We start from the raw sequence: 21,291 nt of genomic DNA, 5'->3' as shown, positions 1-21,291 counted from the left end.
TCCTGTGTCATGGGGTCTGGCCCCTGCTTGCCTGTCCACTGCAGCCCATGGTCACCCAAGGGCTCCGGCCAGCACTGTCCTGTCACCCGGAACGTCCTCCGCACCCCTCCTGCAGCTGGCTGCTCTTCAGCACTTGCTTTAGGGCCACGGCTGCTTCCTCAGAGAGCCTCTCACCACAGCCCTGTCTTGGGTGAGCTCAGAGGAGGCGATCTCGGCTTGAGCTCGAACCGCAAGTCCCAGCTCTGCAGGGAGGGAGGGTCTTTAGTGCCCTCCGGCCCTCCCAGCTCACTACTTGGTGAGCATGACAGTGTGTGATGGACTGAGGAGGTAACTACCCACTCCGTCCTCCAGCTGTGACCTCTGCCCTTCCTGCCCCGGCTGTTCCTGCGTCGGGAGGGGCCCTGACCGTCAGTGCCTTCCTGCTTTGGGAGTCAGTGCCTCCCAGTGCAGGAACACTGAGATGGCACGTGGTGCTTGTCATACTTTATCTCATCGAATTCTCACGCAGGCCTGGCCAGATGAGATATTTACATTCCCATCTTACACATGAGAAAATGGGTGCTTGGAGAGAGAACGCGGGTTCCCCACAGTCAGCCAGGGAGAGTCATGGGGCTGGGCGCAAACCCAGGCATGCCTCTGAGGCCACGCCCTTCCCACCTTGCCTGTGGGCCCTGGCCCCTGGCGTGCTGGGGCAGGGTGCAGCGTTCTCCTGGGGTTGGCTCTGATGGTGGATCCCCCCTTCTGCTTCTTTCTCGTCCTCCGTCCTAGGAACTCAGGCTTCTCCGCCTTTGCCCTGCAAGGCTGGTGCCCCTGTGTGTGGCAGGTCGGAGCTGGGGTGCTGCCCTCCAGGAGGGAGAGGCTAAATCCCCAGCTGCTGCTGCTGCGTAGGGAGAGGTGGGGTGGGAGGACAGCTGCCATGGTGAGTGAGGGAGTGAGTGCACGTGTGTGTGAGTGACATGTACACACACTCGCCCAGATGCACACGCATGCACACACAGGCAAGGATGTACTGTTGCCACTGAGGAGGAGGGTACGTGGAGTCGTGTGTGCACATGCATTAAAACACATGCACTTACCCAGATGCATAGCTGTGCACACACCTGGACATACTCAGTTTACTCCGAGAGTGATGGATGTAAGGGGTAGGTTTGCATGCATGTGTACACACTCACACACGTACTTAACTACATGTGCACAGGCTCACATGCATGTACCTCTCTGGATGTGCACACACTCACAGGTACTTACTTGGATATGTACACATTCACACATATGTGCATATGCTCACACACGTACTTACCTAGATATACACACACTGACACATACGTACCTAGATGTGCACACACACACACACACTTACCTAGATACACACTAACACATATGTACCTAGATGTGCACACGCACACACACACGTACTTACCTAAACACACACTAACATGTGTACCCAGATGTGCACACACACGCACACATGTACTTACCTAGATACACTAACACATACCTACCTAGATGTGCACACACACATACTTACCTAGATACACACTAACACATACGTACCTAGATGTGCACACACACACACGTACTTACCTAGATACACACGCGTACATACTTACCTAGATGTGCACATGTGCATACATATAGACATGCCATCTGCTTTTGAAGGTGAGCAGGGCCCTCACCTGTGCTCACACCCTCCTGTGTACACTCTGCCCCAGCCTTACTGGGACTTGTGTCTTCATCTTCTATTTTTATTTTTATTTTACTAATTTAATTTTTAATTTTCTTAATATTTTTATAGAGATGAGGTCTCCCTTTGTGACCCAGGCTGGTCTTAAACTCCTGGCCTCAGGTGATCCACCCGCCTTGGCCTCCCAAAGTGCTGGGATTACAGGCATGAGCCGCGGCACCCTGCCCAGCCTGTTAATTTCTAATTCTCCCCTCTCCCCTCCCCACTCCCCCTCCCGTCCCCTCTCCCCTCCCGTCCCCTCTCCCCTCTCCCCTCTCCCCTCCCCTCTCCCCTCCCCCCTCCCCCCCTCCCCTCCCCCCTTCCCCCCTCCCCTCCCCTTCCCCTCCCCTCCCCCCTCCCTTCCCCTCCCCTCCCATCTCCCCTCTCCCCTCCCCTCCCCCTCCCCTCTCCCCTCCCCTCCCCCCTCCCCTTCCCCCTCCCCCCTCCCTTCCCCTCCCCTCCCCCCTCCCTTCCCCTCCCCTCCCATCTCCCCTCCCCTCCCATCTCCCCTCCCCTCCCCTCCCCCTCCCCTCCCCTCCCCCCTTCTCCTCCCTGTCCCCTCCCATCCCCTCCCCTCTCCTCTCCTCTCCTCTCCTTTTTCTCCTTTCCTTCCCCTTCCCTCGTTTGCTGTACTCTCTATGTGAGGCCTGGTAAGCAGTAGGTGCTCAGTAAATGATTGAAGACGTGTGTTTCTCTTCCAACCTTGCCACTGAATGGTTGGGTTCCTCTGAACAAATCCTTTACCCTCTCTGGGCCTCAGTTTGCCCACCTCATGGCTGAGGATGATTTGCCCCTGCTAGGTGGGCTTATGGGTCCTGGCCTGGGGTCGGTGCCATCTGACCCCTCTCCTGGAGACCCCGAGTCCTCAAATACAACTGGCACTTGAGACTTAGGGTTTCACAGAGTGCAGAGGGGCTGTCTTAGGGCTGCTCATGGAACTGCTCGGAGGAGGTGGTCCAGAAACACCACTCATGCCTGCCCGGCACACAGTGGACAGCCCCGTGGAAGCCTAGACGCCCTCCCTCAAAGGCATCAGGCGGGTGGATCAGCCGCCTCTCAGAAAACCCTTTCAGTGGGAGGGGGCAGGCTGTGTCCCCATGGGAGCGAGAACCGGGCCACAGGCAGGACCGAGGAATTCCGTTTGCCAGTAATCCCTGCGTGTGGGCTTATCTCGGGAGGATAAACTCGGGTCCAGAAAATCGCTTTAGATTCCACCCCCACCCCAGGCCCCGCCCAGATACTTTCTTTTCTGGGCTGGACGTCTGCACTTCATCCACCTCTGTGGGACGGGATAGGACCAGGACAATCCCCAGGGCCGGGTTACTCGATTCTGGGGCACATTCTGGCCACGGAGCTTTCTGGAAACCCTGTTCCCACAGTGTTGTTACGAAGATGCTTTTGGCCTGTCCCAGCCCCACAACCTCGACACAATGCATCAGTATGAAAACAGGAGACAGGAAGTGGGGGCTGCAAAATGAGAGGCCTTCCCGGAATCCCAAGAGGGGAAGGGGAAGAGCGGCCAGGCATGTGCGCAGGCAGAGTCCCTGAGAGGTCACCCCTGCGCGGCCCGGGGAGGGGCCCTGCTCGCCATCCCCCTTTCTCCCGAGGCCTCCTGAAGCGGCCCGTGTGTATGGAACTACCTGTATCCTGCCTAGTCTGATACTTCACCTGCCAAAGATGGGAAGTCCCGTCGAGCCTGGACAGGCAAAGCTCTTCCAGCCAAGAGACTGGGACCCCAACCTCATTCCTTGAAGAGAAGCGGCTTCTGGTTCCTGCAAAGGGAGAGCCCAGGGTCCTTGTCGGAGCCGTGAGGCCCTGGGCCAGTCTCTCCTCTATGAAGTGAACTACTTTCAGTACGGATCTTAAAAGCTGAGTCCCATTGAGGCCGGGCACGGTGGCTCACACCTGTCATCCCAGCACTTTGGGAGGTGGAGGCAGGTGGGTCACCTGAGATCAGGAGTTTGAGACCAGCCTTGCCAACATGGTGAAACCCTGTCTCTACTAAAAATACAAAAATTAGCCAGGTGTGGTGGCTGATGTCTGTAATCCCAGATACTCGGGAGGCTGAGGCAGGAGAATTGCTTGAACCCGGGAGGCGGAGGCTGCAGTGAGCCAAGATCGTGCCACTGCACCACTGCACTCCAGCCTGAGCAACAAGAGTGAAACTCCATCTTAAAAAAAAAAAGTTCCACTGGGGTCGGGTGCGGTGGCTCATGCCTGTCATCCCAGCACTTTGGGAGGTCGAGACAGAAGGATCGCTTGAGACCAGCCTGGGCAACATAGCAAGACACTATTTCTACAAATAATAAATAAAAAAGTTTAGCCAGGCATGGTGATGGTGCCTGTGGTCCCAGATACTCAGGAGGCTGAGATGGGGAGGCTCGCTTGAACCTGGGTGGCGGAGGCTGCAGTGAGCTATGATCACACCACTATACTCCAGCCTGGGTGACAGAGAAAGACCCTATCTCAAAAAAAAAAAAAAAAAAAAAAAAAAAGGGTCAGGCGCGGTGGCTCACGCCTGTAATGCCAGCACTTTGGGAGGCTGAGAGGGATGAATAACGAGGTCAGGAGATTGAGACCATCATGGCTAACATGCTGAAACCCCGTCTCTACTAAAAATACAAAAAAATTAGCCGGGCGTGGTGGCGGGCACCTGTAGTCCCAGCTACTCGGGAGGCTGAGGCAGGAGAATGGCGTGAACCTGGGAGGCGGAGCTTGCAGTGAGCTGAGATCACGCCACTGCGCTCCAGCCTGGGCGACAGAGCGAGACTCCATCTCAAAAAAAAAAAAAAAAAGCCCTATTGATCCCACCAGTGGCTGGCTAAGGTGCCGTATTTGGTCACAATTCCTGTAGCTTGCTGATTCCAGGACCTCACCCATCTCACTTGAAACTGTTTCCGCCTCCACTGCAGTCTCCATCATGGAACGCGAGGTCATCGTAACTCAGATGGCGCTTCCCAAGTCTAGGCTTGGGAAGGCAGCATCACTGACCCCTTCCTAACCAGCATGGGGCTCTCTCTTAGATTCCACCGTGACCCCAGGACCCGCCCAGATATTTTCTTTTCTGGGCTGGACGTCTGTACTTCCTCCCCGTGTGGGATAGGACAGGACCAAGACAATCCCCAGGGTCGGGTTACTCGATTCTGGGACACATTCTGGGCTGCGGTTGGCAGAGATCATCCTCCCTTTCTTGCCGGCCACCTCTGACCCCGTATCTTCAGCCCCCAAACCGTCCCTGCACCCGCTGATCACAGAGCGACTGTGAGTAGCTGAGTGGTCGTCTGTGGTCATGACGGTTTATTTAGCTCACACTATATAAAGTCACACGTGAGGACGTGGGGCTCTGACTTCTGTCCCAACTACATTTTTGTTCATTCGCTCATTCATTTCTCATTTGTTCACCTGATTCCTTTTTTTTTGAGACGGAGTCTTGCTCTGTCCCCCAGGCTGGAGTGCAGTGGCACGAGCTCACTGCAACTTCCGCCTCCCGGGTTCAAGCGATTCTCCTGCCTCAGCCTCCCGATTAGCTGGGATTACAGGCGCCCACCACCATGCCCGACTAATTTTTGTATTTTTAATAGAGATGGGGTTTCACCATTTTGGCCATGCTGGTCTCGAATTCCTGACCTCAGGTGATCCGCCCACCTTGGCCTCCCAAAGCATTGGGATTACAGGTGTGAGCCACCATGCCCGGCCCTTGGCCCGGTTCTTGAGTGCACCTAGCACTGTGTCTCTGAAATGGGGTAATGAACTCGTGCAGCACGTCGTGTTGGGGCCACGTGATGTGAGCTCTCACAGAGGTCTGAGCAGAATGCACTGCAGGTGGGTAGGGGAAGGGGAAGGGGACCCAAAGCCTTCCTGTGGAGGTGGCATTGAAACAGGCTTTGAAGTATATGTAGGAATTCGCCAGGCACATCGCCTGGGGCCCGGGCATTAGGGAAAGGAGGCCCCACATCCTTCTCTCCTTGGCAAGCTACTCTGGCTCCAGGCTAGTCTCTTTGGGGATGGCTTTGTGGGATCTGTTGGAGCTGAGCATCCAGACAAGACCTCATGTCTTGGTCCGGGGTCTAAACCCTGGAGCTTGTGTCTTGGTCCCAGGTCTAAACTCTAGTTCTCTGTGGGCCATTCCTGAGTCTGGGTCTCACTTTTTTTTTTTTTTTTTGGGATGGAGTCTCGCTCTGTCGCCCAGGCTGGAGTGCAGTGGCACGATCTCTGCTCACTGCAAGCTCCACCTCCTGGGTTCATGCCATTCTCCTGCCTCAGCCCCCCAAGTAGCTGGGACTACAGGTGCCCGCCACTACGCCCAGCTACTTTTTTTTGTATTTTTAGTAGAGACGGGATTTCACCGTATTAGCCAGGATGGTCTCAATCTCCTGACCTCGTGATCCGCCCACCTTGGCCTCCCAAAGTACAGGAATTACAGGCATGAGCCACCAGGCCTGGCCGAGTCCAAGTCTTACTGTTATCTCAAAGGCAGTACATCCCAAACCCAAGGCATGTTGTCCGTATTAAAAACAAAACCAAAAATGAAACATAAGATGGATGTTGTGGGGGGTGTGGGGGTCGTGGAAGCCTCGTGCGCTGCTGTCAGGAATGTGAGTTGGTGCAGCCACAGCGGAAGAAAGCTTGGCATTTCCCAGGAAAGTTAAACATGCAGTGACCACAGGACCCGGCAGTGCCACTCCTAGGTACACACCCTGAAGAATTGAGAACAGGTCTTCAAACACATGCCTCTACATGAGCGTTTGGAGCAGCACTGCGTACAGGAGCCACAGTGTGAAAACCCCACACGTCCATCAGCTCGAGAGGACAAACTGTGGCCTCTCCACACAGGGCAAGTCCCTCAGCTGCAGAAAGGAGTGAAGCACCTGACACACGCCACAGTGTGGACGAATCCGGGAGACATAACGTCAGTGAAATGAGCCAGACGCAACAGGCCAAACACTGTGCAATTCTGCTTCTGTGAAGTAGCAGGAACAGGCAGTCGCATAGAGACAGGAAGCCAATTTGGGGCTGTCGGGGGCTGGGGCGGATGTTAGGGGGCAGCTACTGAATGGCACAGGGTCTGCAAAGGTCCTGGATCTGGATGGAGGTAGTGGTTGCACAGCATGGTGAATGTGTCAACATGGCTGAATTGTGCACTTTAATATGGTTAATAGTTAATTTTAAGTTATATGACTTTTACTTCAATTAAAAAAAAAAATTCGGCAGGGTACACTGGCTCACGCCTGTTATCCCAGCACCTTGGGAAGCCAAGGCAGGAGGATCACTTGAGGTCAGGAGTTCGAGACCAGCCTGGCCAACATGGGGAAACCCCATCTCTACTAAAAATACAAAAATTAGCTGGGCGTGGTGGCGGGCATCTGTAGTCCCAGCTACTCAGGAGGCTGAGGTAGGAGAATTGCTTGAACCCGAGAGGCGGAGGTTGCAGTGAGCCGAGATCGCACCACTGCACCCCAGCCTGGATGACAGAATGAGACTCCATCTCAATTAAAAAAAAAAATCGGCCGGACATGGTGGCTCAAGCCTGTAATTCCAGCACTTTGGGAGGTCGAGGTGGGCGGATCACAAGGTCAGGAGTTCGAGGCCATCCTGGCTAACACGGTGAAACCCTGTCTCTACTAAAAATAGAAAAGATTAGCCAGGCGTGGTGGCGGGCGCCTGTGGTCCCAGCTACTCGGGAGGCTGAGGCAGGAGAATGGCATGAAACCGGGAGGGGGAGCTTGCAGTGAGCCGAGATCGCACCAGTGCACTCCAGCCTGGGCGACAGAGCGAGACTCCATCTCAAAAAAAAAAAAAAATCCCACTCACCTGCTCAAACAAACTCCTCTTCTCAGCCCCCTCCAGCCTGCAGGGCGTCTGGGATGAAGCCCCAGGTTTTCCTACTATCGGGTTGAGAACCTGCCCTTCCCTGTCCAGGGCTGTCCTGCCTCTTACCCTCTCCCTGACTGAACTGGCGTTGAGTGCCAGGGTCGGCCTCCGGCTGTGTTCCTGCCTCCCCACCTTCCAGGAGGCAATGTGAACTGCCGAAAAATTACTCTGGTATGAGTGCAGTTTTGCCTGAAGTTTCTGTCTCTCCCAGGCGACTGCAGAGCCTCAGTGTTGGTATAAACAATTTGCACCACAGTCGGGGGAGCAGTCCCAACCGACCTCTCTCAACTCCCGGGCTTCAGGTTCCTGCCAACTCTATTATTGCTACTATTTCTAGTAATTTCTACAAACAAAGGCCCAGAGCCCCTCACTTGTGATGCACCTGCCTTCTCTCTTCTCTTCTCTTCTCTCTCTGTCTCTCTCTTTCTTTTTTTGAGACGGAGCTTCGCCCTTGTTGCCCAGGCTGGAGTGCAATGGCGTGATCTCGACTCACTGCAACCTCCGCCTCAGGTTCAATTGATTCTCCTGCCTCAGTCTCCCAAGTAGCTGGGATTACAGGCGTGCGCCACCACACGTGGCTAATTTTTGTATTTTTAGTAGAGATGGGGTTTCACCACATCGGTCAGGCTGGTCTCGAACTCCTGACCTCAGGTAATCTGCTTGCCTTGGCCTCCCAAAGTGCTGGGATGACAGGCATGAGCCACTGCGCCCAGCCCACCTGCCATTTCCAGTGAGACCTCCTGGTTTGTATAGGAGCAGTGGATGACGATGTGATGATTTCCCTGGGAGCGGGTCCCATACAGCCGATCCCTGAGGTCGGTTAGAAGGACGCAAAGGTTCGAGAACGTATTTGCAGCGTCTCACCCTTGATCTCCGTCTCCCAGTGATTCAGCCTGGGGATGGATGTGAGCAAGAGACTCGCAGCTCCAGGGAGGCCTCTATGTCATTCTGAGAGATTGTGAGATAGCCTGTTGTCATGGTGACCAGAAAGTGATGAGGTGTTTACTTGGCAGGGAGTTCAGGGGATGCACCGTCCTCCGCAGGAGGTGATTGCCGGTGTCTGTAGAGCCCTGTGGTCCATCCCCTCGGTGCCCTGGATTCCCCTCCCCGGGGTTTTGTCCACGAGGAGCCGCTTTTGACCATGTGAGGTCACGGCACTGGGCTTCCAACAGCTCTGTGGAGACCTGGATGGAGGCCACGTGCCATTCAGCACAAGGCAGGGCGTCCACCTCACTTTGGGCTGTCGGAAAGGACTGCCTGTAGGCGGAAGGGTGTGTGGACATGGATCCACCGGTAATGCCCAGCTCTCCTCTTCATTTGCTCTCCCTGGATGGCTGTGGTGCGCTGGGGGGCCCTGGCTGCATCTTCGTCCGTGGGAGTGGAGGCACTCCCTCTCCATCAAAGCCACCCTCCTGCACCCCTCCTGACCAGGCAGGGGATTTGGAATCTCACTGCTTTTAGAGGAGACATCTCTGTTGGCAGAGAGTTCCTGATCTTGGCCTGGCCGAGTTTCCCCATCACTTGCAGGCTCATTTCACGGATGGAAACCCATTTCCACTGGCCAGTTTGGGTGGGCGCGGGACCCTTTGGGTAGGATTTGCAGCTGACTGGCCAGGGTGAGTGGGCACGGGACCCTTTGGGTAGGATTTGCAGCAGACTGGCCAGTGTGGGTGGGCGCGGGACCCTTTGGGTAGGATTTGCAGCCGACTGGCCAGGGTGAGTGGGCACGGTACCCTTTGGGTGGGATTTGCAGCGGAGCCGATGGGCCACTGGGAAGGAGGATTCCCAAGTGCAGGCTGAGAGGAGCCTGTGGTGGCTGGCAGTGGAGACGCCAGCCGCCAGGGCCCGCTGTGGAGGGTGCACTGGAGACCCATCAGCCTTGGAGCTGGCGCCCATTCGTGCAGCTGGAGACAGGACTGCCGGGTGTTTTTTTGTTTTTTTTTTTTCTTTTACAGCCCCAGGCATCAGGCCTCTGAGTGTCTGAGAAGCACCAGCGCCTTCCTGAGGAGCCCCAGCCCCTCCCTGAGGAGCCCCGTCTTCTGGGTGTGCAGCTGGTGGGGGCATTGCTTCTGGGACTTGTTATTTATTCAGGTGGTTTTAGTGGTATTTATGTCTGCACAGTAGCACACAATAGTTTACTTTTATTATGACATAGTTCCTTCCGATTTGTTGGTGTTGTGTTAACATTGCAGCAACATGCAGGAAGCTGGAGAAATTCCACTCTGATCCCAGTGCTCAGCACTTGAAATTTGTTGTTCTTGTTGTTAATGGCTTCTTATTTAATTTCTTTTTTTCCCCAACTTTTATTTTAGGTTTGGGGGTACATGTGCAGGTTTGTTATGTGGGGATGTTGCGTGACGCTGAGGTCTAGGGTGTGGATGACCCCACCACCCGGGTAGTGAGCCCAGCACCCAGCAGGTCGCTTTTCAGCCCTCGCTCCCTTCCTCTCTCAGCTCTTTTTTTTTGAGACAGAGTCTCACTCTGTCACCCAGGCTGGAGTGCAGTGGTGTGATCTCAGCTCACTGCAACCTCTGCCTCCTGGGTTCAAGCGATTCTCCTGCCTCAGCCTCCCGAGTAGCTGGGATTACAGAAGCACACCACCACGCCTGGCTAATTTTTGTATTTTTAGTAGAGACGGGGTGTCACCATGTTGCCCAGTGTGGTCGAACTCCTGGTCTCAAGTGATCCCCCTGCTTTGGCCTCCCAGAGTGCTGGGATTACAGACTTGAGCCCACCGTGCCTGGCCTCCCTCCCTCAGCTCTTTAAAAAATGTGTTCTCGCCTGGGCGTGGTGGCTGTAATCCCAGCACTTTGGGAGGCCGAGGCGGGTGGATCACGAGGTCAGGAGATTGAGACCATCCCGGCTAACATGGTAAAACCCAGTTCTCTACTAAAAATACAAAAAAATTAGCTGGGTGTAGTGGCAGGTGCCTGTAGTCCCAGCTGCTCGAGAGGCTGAGGCAGGAGAATGACGTGAACCTGGGAGCCAGAGCTTGCAGTGAGCTGAGATTGCACCAATGCACTCCAGCCTGGGCAACAGAGCCATACTCCGTCTCAAAAAAAAAAAAAAAAGTGTTCTCTTTGGGTTCTTTTTTATATGCAGGCTCTCCTCCCCCTCCCCTCCTTATCCTCCCCATCTTTTTCTTTTGTTGCATGGTTGTAGTCAAAGTCTAGATAAAATGCTAAGTAAGAAAAGAAGGAAAGTGTTTACAATTTTGTTAATATATCCTGGGTTACTCTGTGATGTGAATTTCAAATTTTGTTTTCTTCAAAAATTGAAATAATTTTTTTGTTTATTATTATGTTTTTGGATTCTAGCATTTCCATTTGGCTTTAAAAACATTTTCCTTTTAGTTCTGTTCCAGTGTTCTCAATTTTGTCTTTTATTTCCTCAAACATACTGAGCATAATTATTTTAAAGTCTTTGTCCACGAATTCCATGATCTGCCTTCCCTGGGGGGATCTCTTTGTATTGTCTGTTGCCTCTCTTGATTTTTGATCACATGATCTTGTCTCTTTTATATTTATTTAACAAATATGTATTAAGCATTTACTGTATGCAGGTGCTGTTTTAAGCACCAGAGATTTAGCAGTGAATCAAGCCCAGGCAGTATTCTAGTGAGGGACACAGACAATAACCGTGGTTAAGACGCAAAATGCGTCAGATACGTAACTGTGAGATTGCAGCACCTGCTGAGAGGACCGCAGAGCCCTGGAGGAGGAGGAGAGGCGTATTGAGAGGGTTTTCCTGCACCAAGAAGGTCACATTTCAGTGGAGACTTGGGGAGGGAAGGGTGGGAGCCCTGAGACATTGGGGAAGGCTGTCCTTGGCAGATAATTGCAAGTGAAAGGTGGAAGTGTGTTTGGTGTGGGAGGACAGCAGAGAGCCCTGGGGCAGGCAAGGAGTATGGGGCTGAGGACAGATCACGCAGGGCCTTGCTGGCTGACATAAACAATTCTATTTCAACTCAGACCGGAGGCCACTGGAGGGTTCCAGTGGGCAGGGGAGTGTGCAATCTGTCTTGTATTTTTTTTTTTTTTGAGATGGAGTCTTACTCTGTCGCCCAGGCTGGAGTGCAGTGGCACAGTCTTGGCTCACTGCAACCTCCACCTCCCGGATCAAGCGATTCTCCTGTCTTAGCCCCTGGGTAACTGGGATTACAGGCACACGCCACCACGTCCAGCTACTTTTTTTGTATTTTTCTAGTAGAGATGGGGTTCCACCATGTTAACCAGGATGGTCTTGAACTCCTGACCTCAGGTGATCCGCCCGCCTTGGCCTCCCAAAGTGCTGGGGTTACAGGTGTGAGCCACCGTGCTCAGCCTTTTTTTTTTTTTTTTTTTTTTTTTGATTTGAAGTGTTGCTTTGTCACCCAGGCTGGAGTGCAGTGGCATGATCTCGGCTCATTGCAACCTCTGCCTCCTGGGTTCAAGTGATTCTCCTGCCTCAGCCTCCCGAGTAGCTGGGATTACAGGTGCCCGCCACCACGCCCGGCTAATTTTTGTATTTTTGGTAGAGATGGGGTTTCATCATATTGGCCAGGCTGGTCTTGAACTCCTGACCTCATGTGATCTGCCTGCCTCCGCCTCCCAAAGTGCTGGGATTACAGGCACAAGCCACCATGCCCGGCCGGTAATGCCTTTTTTTTCTGGCTGCATTTTAGGTTTTTCTCTGTCTTTGGTCCTGTGGTTTACCACGCTATGCTGGTTTATCCTGCGTGGGAGTTTGTGTGCTTGTTGAATCTGTGGCCTGATGTCTTTTATTAGTTTAGGAAAATTCTTCATCATGATCTCTTCAAACATTGCTTCTGCCATATTCTCTCCCCTCCATCTGGAACTCAAATTCATATAAACTGGAGCTTTTTGCCATAGTCCACGTGCTCTTCAGCACTTTTCTGTAGTTGCTTTCCTTTCCTGTCTTTGTACTTCAGTCTGGATATTTTCATCTATTTTCCAGGTTATTAATTTCTTCCCTTGTGTTTCTCATCTGCTGTTAAACCCATCTACCAAGTTCTTAGTTCCAATTTTTATGTTTTTTTGATCCTAGCATTTCCATGTGCCTTACAATTTTTTTCTTAGTTTCGTGCCAGTGTTCTCAATTTCATCTTTTATTTCCTTGAACATACTGAGCATAATTATTTTAAAGTCTATGTCCATTAACTCCATGATCTGCATCCCCTGAGGGGATCTTTTTGTATTGTCTATTGCTTCTCTTGGGTTTTGATTACATGATCTTGTCTCTTTGTATCCGAGTTATTTTTGATTGAGTTTCCAACACTACATATGAAAAATTAAAGAGAAAATTTGAGGCTGATGTATTCCTTTTGAGAGAATGTATAATTGCTTTGGAAAAATGGCTAGCCTAGGGGTGCTAGCAATCCTGGATCACCCTGATCCAATTAGGGACTAAGATGACTTGAGCTGAGATTCAGTCCCAGGGAGGCTGGCTTAATCCCAGCTCATCTTTCTAGCGTCCACACAAAATCTTCTGGGCGAACGCACAAAATCTGGAGGATTTACTAGGATTTCTTTTCCTAAGCAGGCCCTAAGTTCCAGTTTTGATCTTTCCTACCTCTACAAATCTGTTGAAACCTCAGCCTGTCAGCTTCTCGGCTGCTTGTCGTAGACACTTCTTGTGGTTCCAACTGCTGTGTTCATCTCTCTGGGTTTCTGTCTTCTCCTTGAAATTGGCCTTGTAATTAATTCTTCTCTGCTGTGGTAGCTCTCTGATGCTTTCAGAAACATATTTTTAACCTTTCATCAAGATTTTCTAGTCGATCTCTCCAGAAACCTCAATCTAAACAACTTAGTTTGTCATTAACAGGAGTAAAAACCTGATTTGTGCTTTAATAAAATCCCTAACTGCAAGAACAGCCATTTCAATATTCTAGATGACAGATGAATGCTGGCTTGGGTCAGAGTGGTAGTAAATAATAACTAAAATTTTCAACACCCTCTGTTGACTTTGGGCAATGCCAGATGACCCCACCTTCTCTCTCCATCTTCCCAGTATAGTTGTATCACCGTTTTAAAATCTTTTACTATTTCCTTTCTAAAATCCTAAATTTTAGATAATACACTAACCCCTTTACAATTTCATTGTGAACTGTATTCTTTGATTCTCCATTTTTTTTTTTTTTTTTTGAGACGCTTGCTCTGTCGCCCAGGCTGGAGTGCAATGGTGCGATTTCGGCTCACTGCAGGCTCCGCCTCCCGTGTTCATGCCATTCTCCTGCCTCAGCCTCCCGAGTAGCTGGAACCACAGGCACCCGCCACCATGCCCGGCTAATTTTTTGTATTTTTAGTAGAGATGGGGTTTCACTGTGTTAGCCAGGATGGTCTCGATCTCCTGACCTCGTGATCCGCCCACCTCGGTCTCCCAAAGTGCTGGGATTACAGGCATGAGCCACCGCACCCGGCTGATTCTCCATTTTAAAAGACAAAGGTCTTCACATATCCACCCTGCTTAGCTTTCCTTTTCAAAATTTTATTACCTTTTTGTTATCTGAACTTTTCATTTTGCATTGTCCATATTGATAATATTTATATATTTTTTAAAAAACTAGGATTATGCCTTTTATGCTTTGTAAGTAAATTCTGAAAGTTAAAAATTATCAATCAAGTATACTGGGGAAATGCCTTTATTATAACTACAAACATGAATGCTAGTTTAGTTGGGTATAAAGGTCTAGGTTGAAAGGAAGTTTCCTTCAGAATGTTGGAGGCTTCGTTTCATTGTCCTCTAGTATCTAGTGTTTCTTTTGAGAAGTTTGAGCCAATCTTATTGTCAGTCCTTTGTAGGTGACCTGACTTTTCTCTGTGGGAGCTTTTGGAAAATTCTCATCCCTGGAAGTACAGTGTAAGAGATCCTTTTACTAGGACTGAAAATCTTGTGGGCTCTGTCAACCAAGACACTCATGTTCTTCAGTTTAGGGAAATTTTTCTTTTATTTCTGTCAAGTTTCTATTTTATTTTATCTTCTGGAACTGCTGTTAATCAGATATTGAGCCTCCTGGAATGTTTTTGGTATATATATATATATATATATATATCATGTTATATGTATGTGTGTATATATATAACATGTTATAGGTGTATATATATATAAAACATGTTATATGTGTGTATATATATAACATGTTATAGGTGTATATATATATAAAACATGTTATATGTGTGTATATATATAACATGTTATGTGTGTATATAAGACATGTTATATATATGTATATACAAACACATGTTTTTTCTCTGTCTTTTTGTCTCTTTTTAAGATATTTTCATGGTGTATCTTCCTACTGTTATGTGTATGTTATATATGTAACATGAATTATATTAATTAATATAAAAAGTTACATTCATGGACCTCCCAACACCACCACATTGAGGATCAAATTTCAGGAGGGACAAACCACATCCAACTCATGGCAGATGATAATGGGGATTGTGGTTATGTTTTAACAAGTGTATTTTAGAGATAGATATTGAAGTATTTAGAATGAAATGCTATATCTGAGATTTGCTTCCATCCTCTGTGTGTGTGTGTGTGTGTGTGTCTGTGTCTGTGTCTGTGTCTGTGTGAAGTGGGTGGAGGTGAAATGAAATAGGACTGGCTCCGTTTTGATAATGGTTGAGGGTGGGTGATGGGCGTTTGGTGATTCATTGTATTATTCTGTCTACTCTTGTGTAGTTTGGGAATTTCCATTGTAAAAGGGAAGAGAAGGAGCAGCCACAGGACACCTGGGCTCCTGGCCTTGGGGGGCTGCCCAGCTCCCAGGCTCCTGAGCTCCTATGGTCCCGGGTCTGGATCTTGATGACTTTCACCACCTCTGTCTTCTGCCCTGTGGGGCTCTGCAGCACGAACCTTTCCCTCCCTGGATCCGGGAGAACCTGCTTCACATACCCTGGGCTGCTACGTACTTCGTCCAAATGTCAAATTCCGTGCTTCAGGTCATTGTCTGTTTTCCAGAAATCTCAGATAGCGTTCCTGGCATTCTAGTCATTGTGGTAGATGTATATATGCATATATTTTAATTTTGCTGTCGTTCAAGAGGTCGCTAGAGGGAAAACAGGCAACGTGCACCTTTCATCTGCCATCTTTTTTGGGGAAGCTCCATCAAGATATATTTAAACGATCGCATAAAGCTGCACCTGGCAATCCCATGTACTCAGCGTCTTCCCAGCTGGGCATTTAGCATCTGATAGGTGTGTGAGGAGACAGGGAGAACTGGCCGGCGCTGGCGGAGGTGGGCATTGGTGCATGTGGAGGTGGGCATTGGAGCACACTGAGGTGGGCATCGGTGTACACAGAGGTGGGCATCAGCACACGTGGAGGTGGGCATTGGCGCACGTGGAGGTGGGCATTGGAGCACGGAGGTGGGCATCGGCGTATGCAGAGGTGGGCATCAGCACACACAGAGGTGGGCATTGGCGCATGTGGAGGTGGGCACTGGTGCACACAGGTGGGCATCGGTGTATGCAGAGGTGGGCATCAGCACATGTGGATGTGGGCATTGGTGCACATGGAGGTGGGCATTGGAGCATGCAGAGGTGGGCATTGGTGTATGCAGAGGTGGGCATCAGCACAGGTGGAGGTGGGCATCGGCACACGTGGAGGTGGGCATTGGTGCACGTGGAGGTGGGCATTGGCGTATGCAGAGGTGGGCATCAGCACACACGTGGAGGTGGGCATTGGAGCATGCGGAGGTGGGCATTGGCGTACGCAGAGGTGGGCATTGGCGCACGGTGAGGTGGGCGTCGGTGTATGCAGAGGTGGGCATTGGCGCACGTGGAGGTGGGCATTGGTGCACATGGAGGTGGGCATTGGAGCATACGGAGGTGGGCATCGGCGTACGCAGAGGTGGGTATTGGCGCACGGTGAGGTGGGCGTCGGTGTATGCAGAGGTGGGCATTGGTGCACGTGGAGGTGGGCATCGGCATATGCAGAAGTGGGCATTGGCACACACGGAGGTGGGCGTCAGTGCACGTGGATGTGGGCATCAGCTGCGGAACAAGCAGGGGCTCCCCGGGGAAACTGCCCTTGGCTGTGATTGACAGATGGCCACATCAGGCTGGGTAAGGAGCGGGTAGGATTGTTTCTGAGGGAGCAACAAGCAGCTCTCCAGGCTGCCCTTCCATGGGGAGTGGGTGCTGTGCCTGGCACATGGCAGGTGGGCGAGGAGTGGGGCTTGAGGCCGGTGTTGGTCAGGGCGTCTCTGTGACTGCATCCCGCCACTTCATGTTGGTGCCAGCCAGGCCCACTCTGGTCTGTGGGGACCCTTCACTCATGTCCGTCACCCACGGGATGGATGGTGGCTGGCATTCGGCAGGAGCTCCCACCCATGTCCCAGTTTTAACAGGCTGGGGAGACAGCCATTTGTTTGCCGGAGGTTCCTGGAGCAGGAGGAATGTCTACAGAGTCCGCAGGAAGCCAGGGCGGACTGGGGTCTCAGACCCCTCTCCTGCATCCTCTACCTTGGTGTGACCTGGTGGTCACCTCACCCACTTGGACCGGTGCACCTGGCTGACTTTAAATGGCCAATTCTCAGAAATCCTTGGGTTCAATATTTGGAACCAATAAGTAAACCATTTGCTTAAAGGGATGGTTTTTGAAAGTCAAGGAAGGGGATACCCAGACATAAGGCTGGTGGCACCCTGGCCTTGGCATTCATGTGGTGCCTGCATCTGTCAGACCTCAGCACCCCAGAGCTTCTGTGCCCCTGGAGGGTGGGCACCTCAGAGCCGTGGTTTCAGCCTTGTCACAGGTGGGCATGTCTGGGTCTTGGGGTGTCAGGAGGCATTGGTAGGGAACTTGGCCGGTTTGCCCCTGAATTCCTCCTCCACCTCCTTGTCCATGAAGCAAGGCCCTGCCTGGTGGGGCCGCCATCTTTTTTTGGGAAGCTCCCAAGCTGCGGGGGACCAAAACCCTCAGAGGACCGGTAGGAAGTCCGGGGCTGGATCAGGGTGAGGCTGGGAGGGAGAGTGAGGGCCTTGTGTGCCTGATCTGTGTGAGGGGTTGGGGGCTGCACCCACCTCGAGGCTGAGTAGGGCATGAGTGACCAAGGTGAACACTCAGGACATGTGAGCTGGCATTGCTTCTGCACACAGAGCCGTTCGTATCTGTTAGGACAGGTTGAAATCTCTTTTCCTTAAAACAATTTTTTTTTTTTTTTTTTTTTGAGACGGTGTCGCACTCTGTTGCCCAGGCTGGAGTGCAGTGGCGCGGTCTCGGCTCACTGCAAGCTCCACCTCCCGGGTTCATGCCATTCTCCTGCCTCAGCCTCCCGAGTAGCTGGGACTACAGGCGCCCGCCACCACGCCCGGGTAATTTTTTGTATTTTTAGTAGAGACGGGGTTTCACCGTGTTAGCCAGGATGGTCTCAATCTCCTGACCTCGTAATCCACCCCCCTCGGCCTCCCAAAGTGCTGGGGTTACAGGCGTGAGCCACCGTGCCCGGCCAACAAATTTTTTTTGAGATATGGTCTCACTGTGTTGCCCAGGCTGGTCTTGAACTCCTGGGGCCAAACCATCCTCCCTAAGTGCTGGGATTATAGGCGTGAGTCACCACACCCGGCCGGAAGCCACTGCACTTGGCCTGAAGTCTCTTCTTACTACGATGCCAGGGACATGTGTCTTCATTTGCCCTCACAGATGAGTCCTGGTGAGGTCAAGTAACTTACTCAGGGTCACACAGCGCTCTAGGAAATGAGTGTGCTCATCTGTGGTCCCCATAAGCTGGGCTACCTGGTGTGGCCTTAAGACGAGGACTGAGCTCCTGGGCTCTCCAGGCTGCCTGGCCCTGCCGATTCCTGACTTCTCCTCTCCCTCCTCCCTGCTCCCTCCTCCCTTCCTCTTTCCTCCCTCCCTCCCCTTCACCCTTTTCCCAAAGAGGCAGAATTGCAGTGAGAAAGGGGCTCAGCTCAGGGCCCAGTGTGTCCTCAGACCACAGAGCCCTCTGTCCCTGATCCTAAGCCCACCTTTGAGGGTGGTGGAGGTCAGTGTTTAGGCTGCAGGTTATGCAAACACAGGTCCTCCGGGTGCAGGAGGAAAGGCACCTGGGCCCTGGTGGGATTGAAATGCACAGGCTGGCTAAGGCCACACTGGATGCATGAGGTTTAGAGTGGCTGAAGAGCTGGGGACAGTGGTTGAAGCACTTGTCTGTGGGCAGGAGCAAGGTCTGCAGTGGTGGTGCGTCCTGCCATCCACAGCTCAAGGCACGGTGGGCTTCGGAGCAACCCCAACCCACGTGGAGGACACAACCATGGTCATTGTACAGTGACTCGGGGCTCAACTTCCAGTCCCCTCCTCCCAGCAGACCTCCAGATGCTTGTCACCTCAGCCTCCATAAACCCCATGCCAGTTCAGTCTTCTCCTCCCAGCAGACCTCCAGACGCTTGTCATCTCAGCCTCCATAAACCCCATGCCAGTTCAGCCTCTCACTCACTTTAAAAAGCAAATTAAAGTTTTAATTTTGAGATAATTGTGGATGTACAGGCAGTTATAAAATTTACCTGGAGAGCCTCACCCACTTTATTTTTTAATGTCTCACAAAATTGGTACATACACAGAAATGTTGACAGGTTCTTAGGAACTGCAACTTTAGGTGAAACCACTTACAGCTAATTCTTTTTTTTTTTTTTTTTGTAGAGACAGGGTGTATTAGTCCATTTTCATACCGCTCTAAAGAACCACCCAAGACTAGGTGTTTATAGAGAGGTTGAATTGACTCACAGTTCCACATGGCTGGGGGGGCCGCAGGAAAGTTATGATCCTGGCAGAAGGCAGCAGCGGGGAAGCAGAGCCCCTTCTTCACAAGGCGGCAGGAAGGAGAAGCGCTGAGTGAAGGGGGAGGAGTCCCTTGGGAACCCATCAGATCTTGTGAAAACTCCCTCACTATCACGAGAACAGCAAGGGGGAAACTGCCCCCATGATTCAGTTGCCTCCACCTGGGCTCTCCCTGGACAAGTGGGGATGATGGGGATGATGGAGATTACAATTCAAGATGAGATTTGGCGGGTGGGGGGGACACAAAATGAGATTTGGGTGGGGACCCAGTGAGAGTTGGGTGGGGACACAAAATGAGATTTGGGTGGGGACACAAAGTGAGATTTGGGTGGGGACATAAAATGAGATTTGGCTGGGGACACAAAGCCTAACCGTATGTCCAACTGCTGAATTCAAGCGATCCTCCCACAGTGCTGGGATCACAGGCATGAGCCCTGTGCCTGGCCGTGACAGCCAGGTTCTTACTTCCTTTCTGTGTTTTCCTCTCCCACACAGGAAGAAAACAGGCAGATTTTGGCGCGGCAGAAGTCGAACTCACAGTCGGACTCTCATGATGAGGAGGTGTCGCCCACCCCCCCAAACCCCGTGGTGAAGGCCCGCCGCCGGCGAGGAGGCGTGAGCGCCGAGGTGTACACCGAGGAGGACGCTGTGTCCTACGTCAGGAAGGTGAGGCTCACGGGGTTCCTGTCCCCAGGCCTCGGCACATAGCTGTCACTTGTGAGCTCCCTGGAACCCCACGGGGCACCCTCATCCTCCAGGGGTCTCAGTGTTGTCCTGGTCGGAGGGAGGACTACATGTGTGATGGCAGAGGCAGTTCTTGGCGGGATGGTTTGTTACTGTCTTTGCCAGATGAGCTGAACTCAAATTTATGGGAACAGCTCTGTGTGGGGTCTCTGCAGCCCCATGGCAGCTTTAGGATCCTCACAGGCTCAGGGAAGGGAAGGGATTCGCCAGCATCCAGGTCCTTGGAGTCAACAGAGGCGCTGTCCTGGGCTGTGTGCCCCCCATGCTCCTGCAGCCTCTCTGGTCTCTTCTTTTTTTTTTTTTTTTTTTTTTGAGAGGGAGTGTCGCTCTGTCCCCCAGGCTGGAATGCAGTGGCGCGATCTTGGCTCACTGCAAGCTCCACCTCCCAGGTTCACGCCATTCTCCTGCCTCAGCCTCCCGAGTAGCTGGGACTGCAGGCACCCGCCACCACACCCGGCTAATTTTTTGTATTTTTAGTAGAGATGGGGTTTCACCCTGTTAGCCAGGATGGTCTCCATCTCCTGACCTTGTGATCTGCCCGTCTTGGCCTCCCAAAGTGTTGGGGTTACAGGCATGAGCCACCGTGCGCAGCGTCTCTGGTCTCTTCTTATACAGGCACGAATCCCATTATTCAGGGCCCTCCTCTCATGACCCCATCCAACCCCAGCCACCTCCCAAAGGCCTCTCTCCAAATACCATTGCATGGCTGGTTAGGGCTTCCACATGTGAATTTCTGGGGAGACACAAGTGAGTGCCCAGTACCCTCTTGGCCATTTCTGAGTGCACGGTTGAGTGGCGTTAAGCACGTTCTCATTGTGGAATCGTCACCACCACCATCTCCAGAACCTTCTTACCTTGCAGAACTGAAAGTCTGTTCTCTAAACACGCACACCCCATTCCTTTCCCCGGTACTTAATACTTTTATAATCAGCTAATTAAAGCTAGCACAAACGTTGTTAAAAATTTATTAGGACGCTCCACCTCTGGGGTCTTCCTTCCCAAGACCCAGAACCTCAGTCTAACCACGAGAAGAACCTCAAACCCAAATTGTGGGACGCTCTGCAGAATGCCTGACCAGCCCTGCTCACGGCACATGAGCAGAGTGTGAAGAACTGTCGCAGACTGGAGGCCACGGGGGAGACAGGACGGGGTCCTGGGACAGAAAAAGG

At 51.9% G+C, this 21,291-nt stretch overlaps 1 protein-coding gene across 4 annotated transcripts in view; it reads left to right on the top strand.

The window, feature by feature from the left end:
• PRKAR1B (protein kinase cAMP-dependent type I regulatory subunit beta) overlaps positions 1 to 21,291 on the top strand; it is a 173,110-nt gene that overhangs the window by 27,251 nt on the left and 124,568 nt on the right. For all 4 annotated transcript variants that reach the window (XM_030801391.1, XM_030801390.1, XM_030801392.1 and 1 more), the window contains exon 3: positions 19,874 to 20,044. In XM_030801391.1, coding sequence (XP_030657251.1) covers positions 19,874 to 20,044 — 171 coding nt within the window. The remainder of the gene's footprint in view (positions 1 to 19,873; positions 20,045 to 21,291) is intronic.

The sequence above is a fragment of the Nomascus leucogenys genome, chromosome 20 (assembly GCF_006542625.1).
Source record: "Nomascus leucogenys isolate Asia chromosome 20, Asia_NLE_v1, whole genome shotgun sequence".
NCBI lineage: Eukaryota > Metazoa > Chordata > Mammalia > Primates > Hylobatidae > Nomascus > Nomascus leucogenys.
The sequence above is the reverse complement of the archived record's forward strand: the minus strand, read 5'-3'. Positions and strand labels throughout refer to the sequence as shown.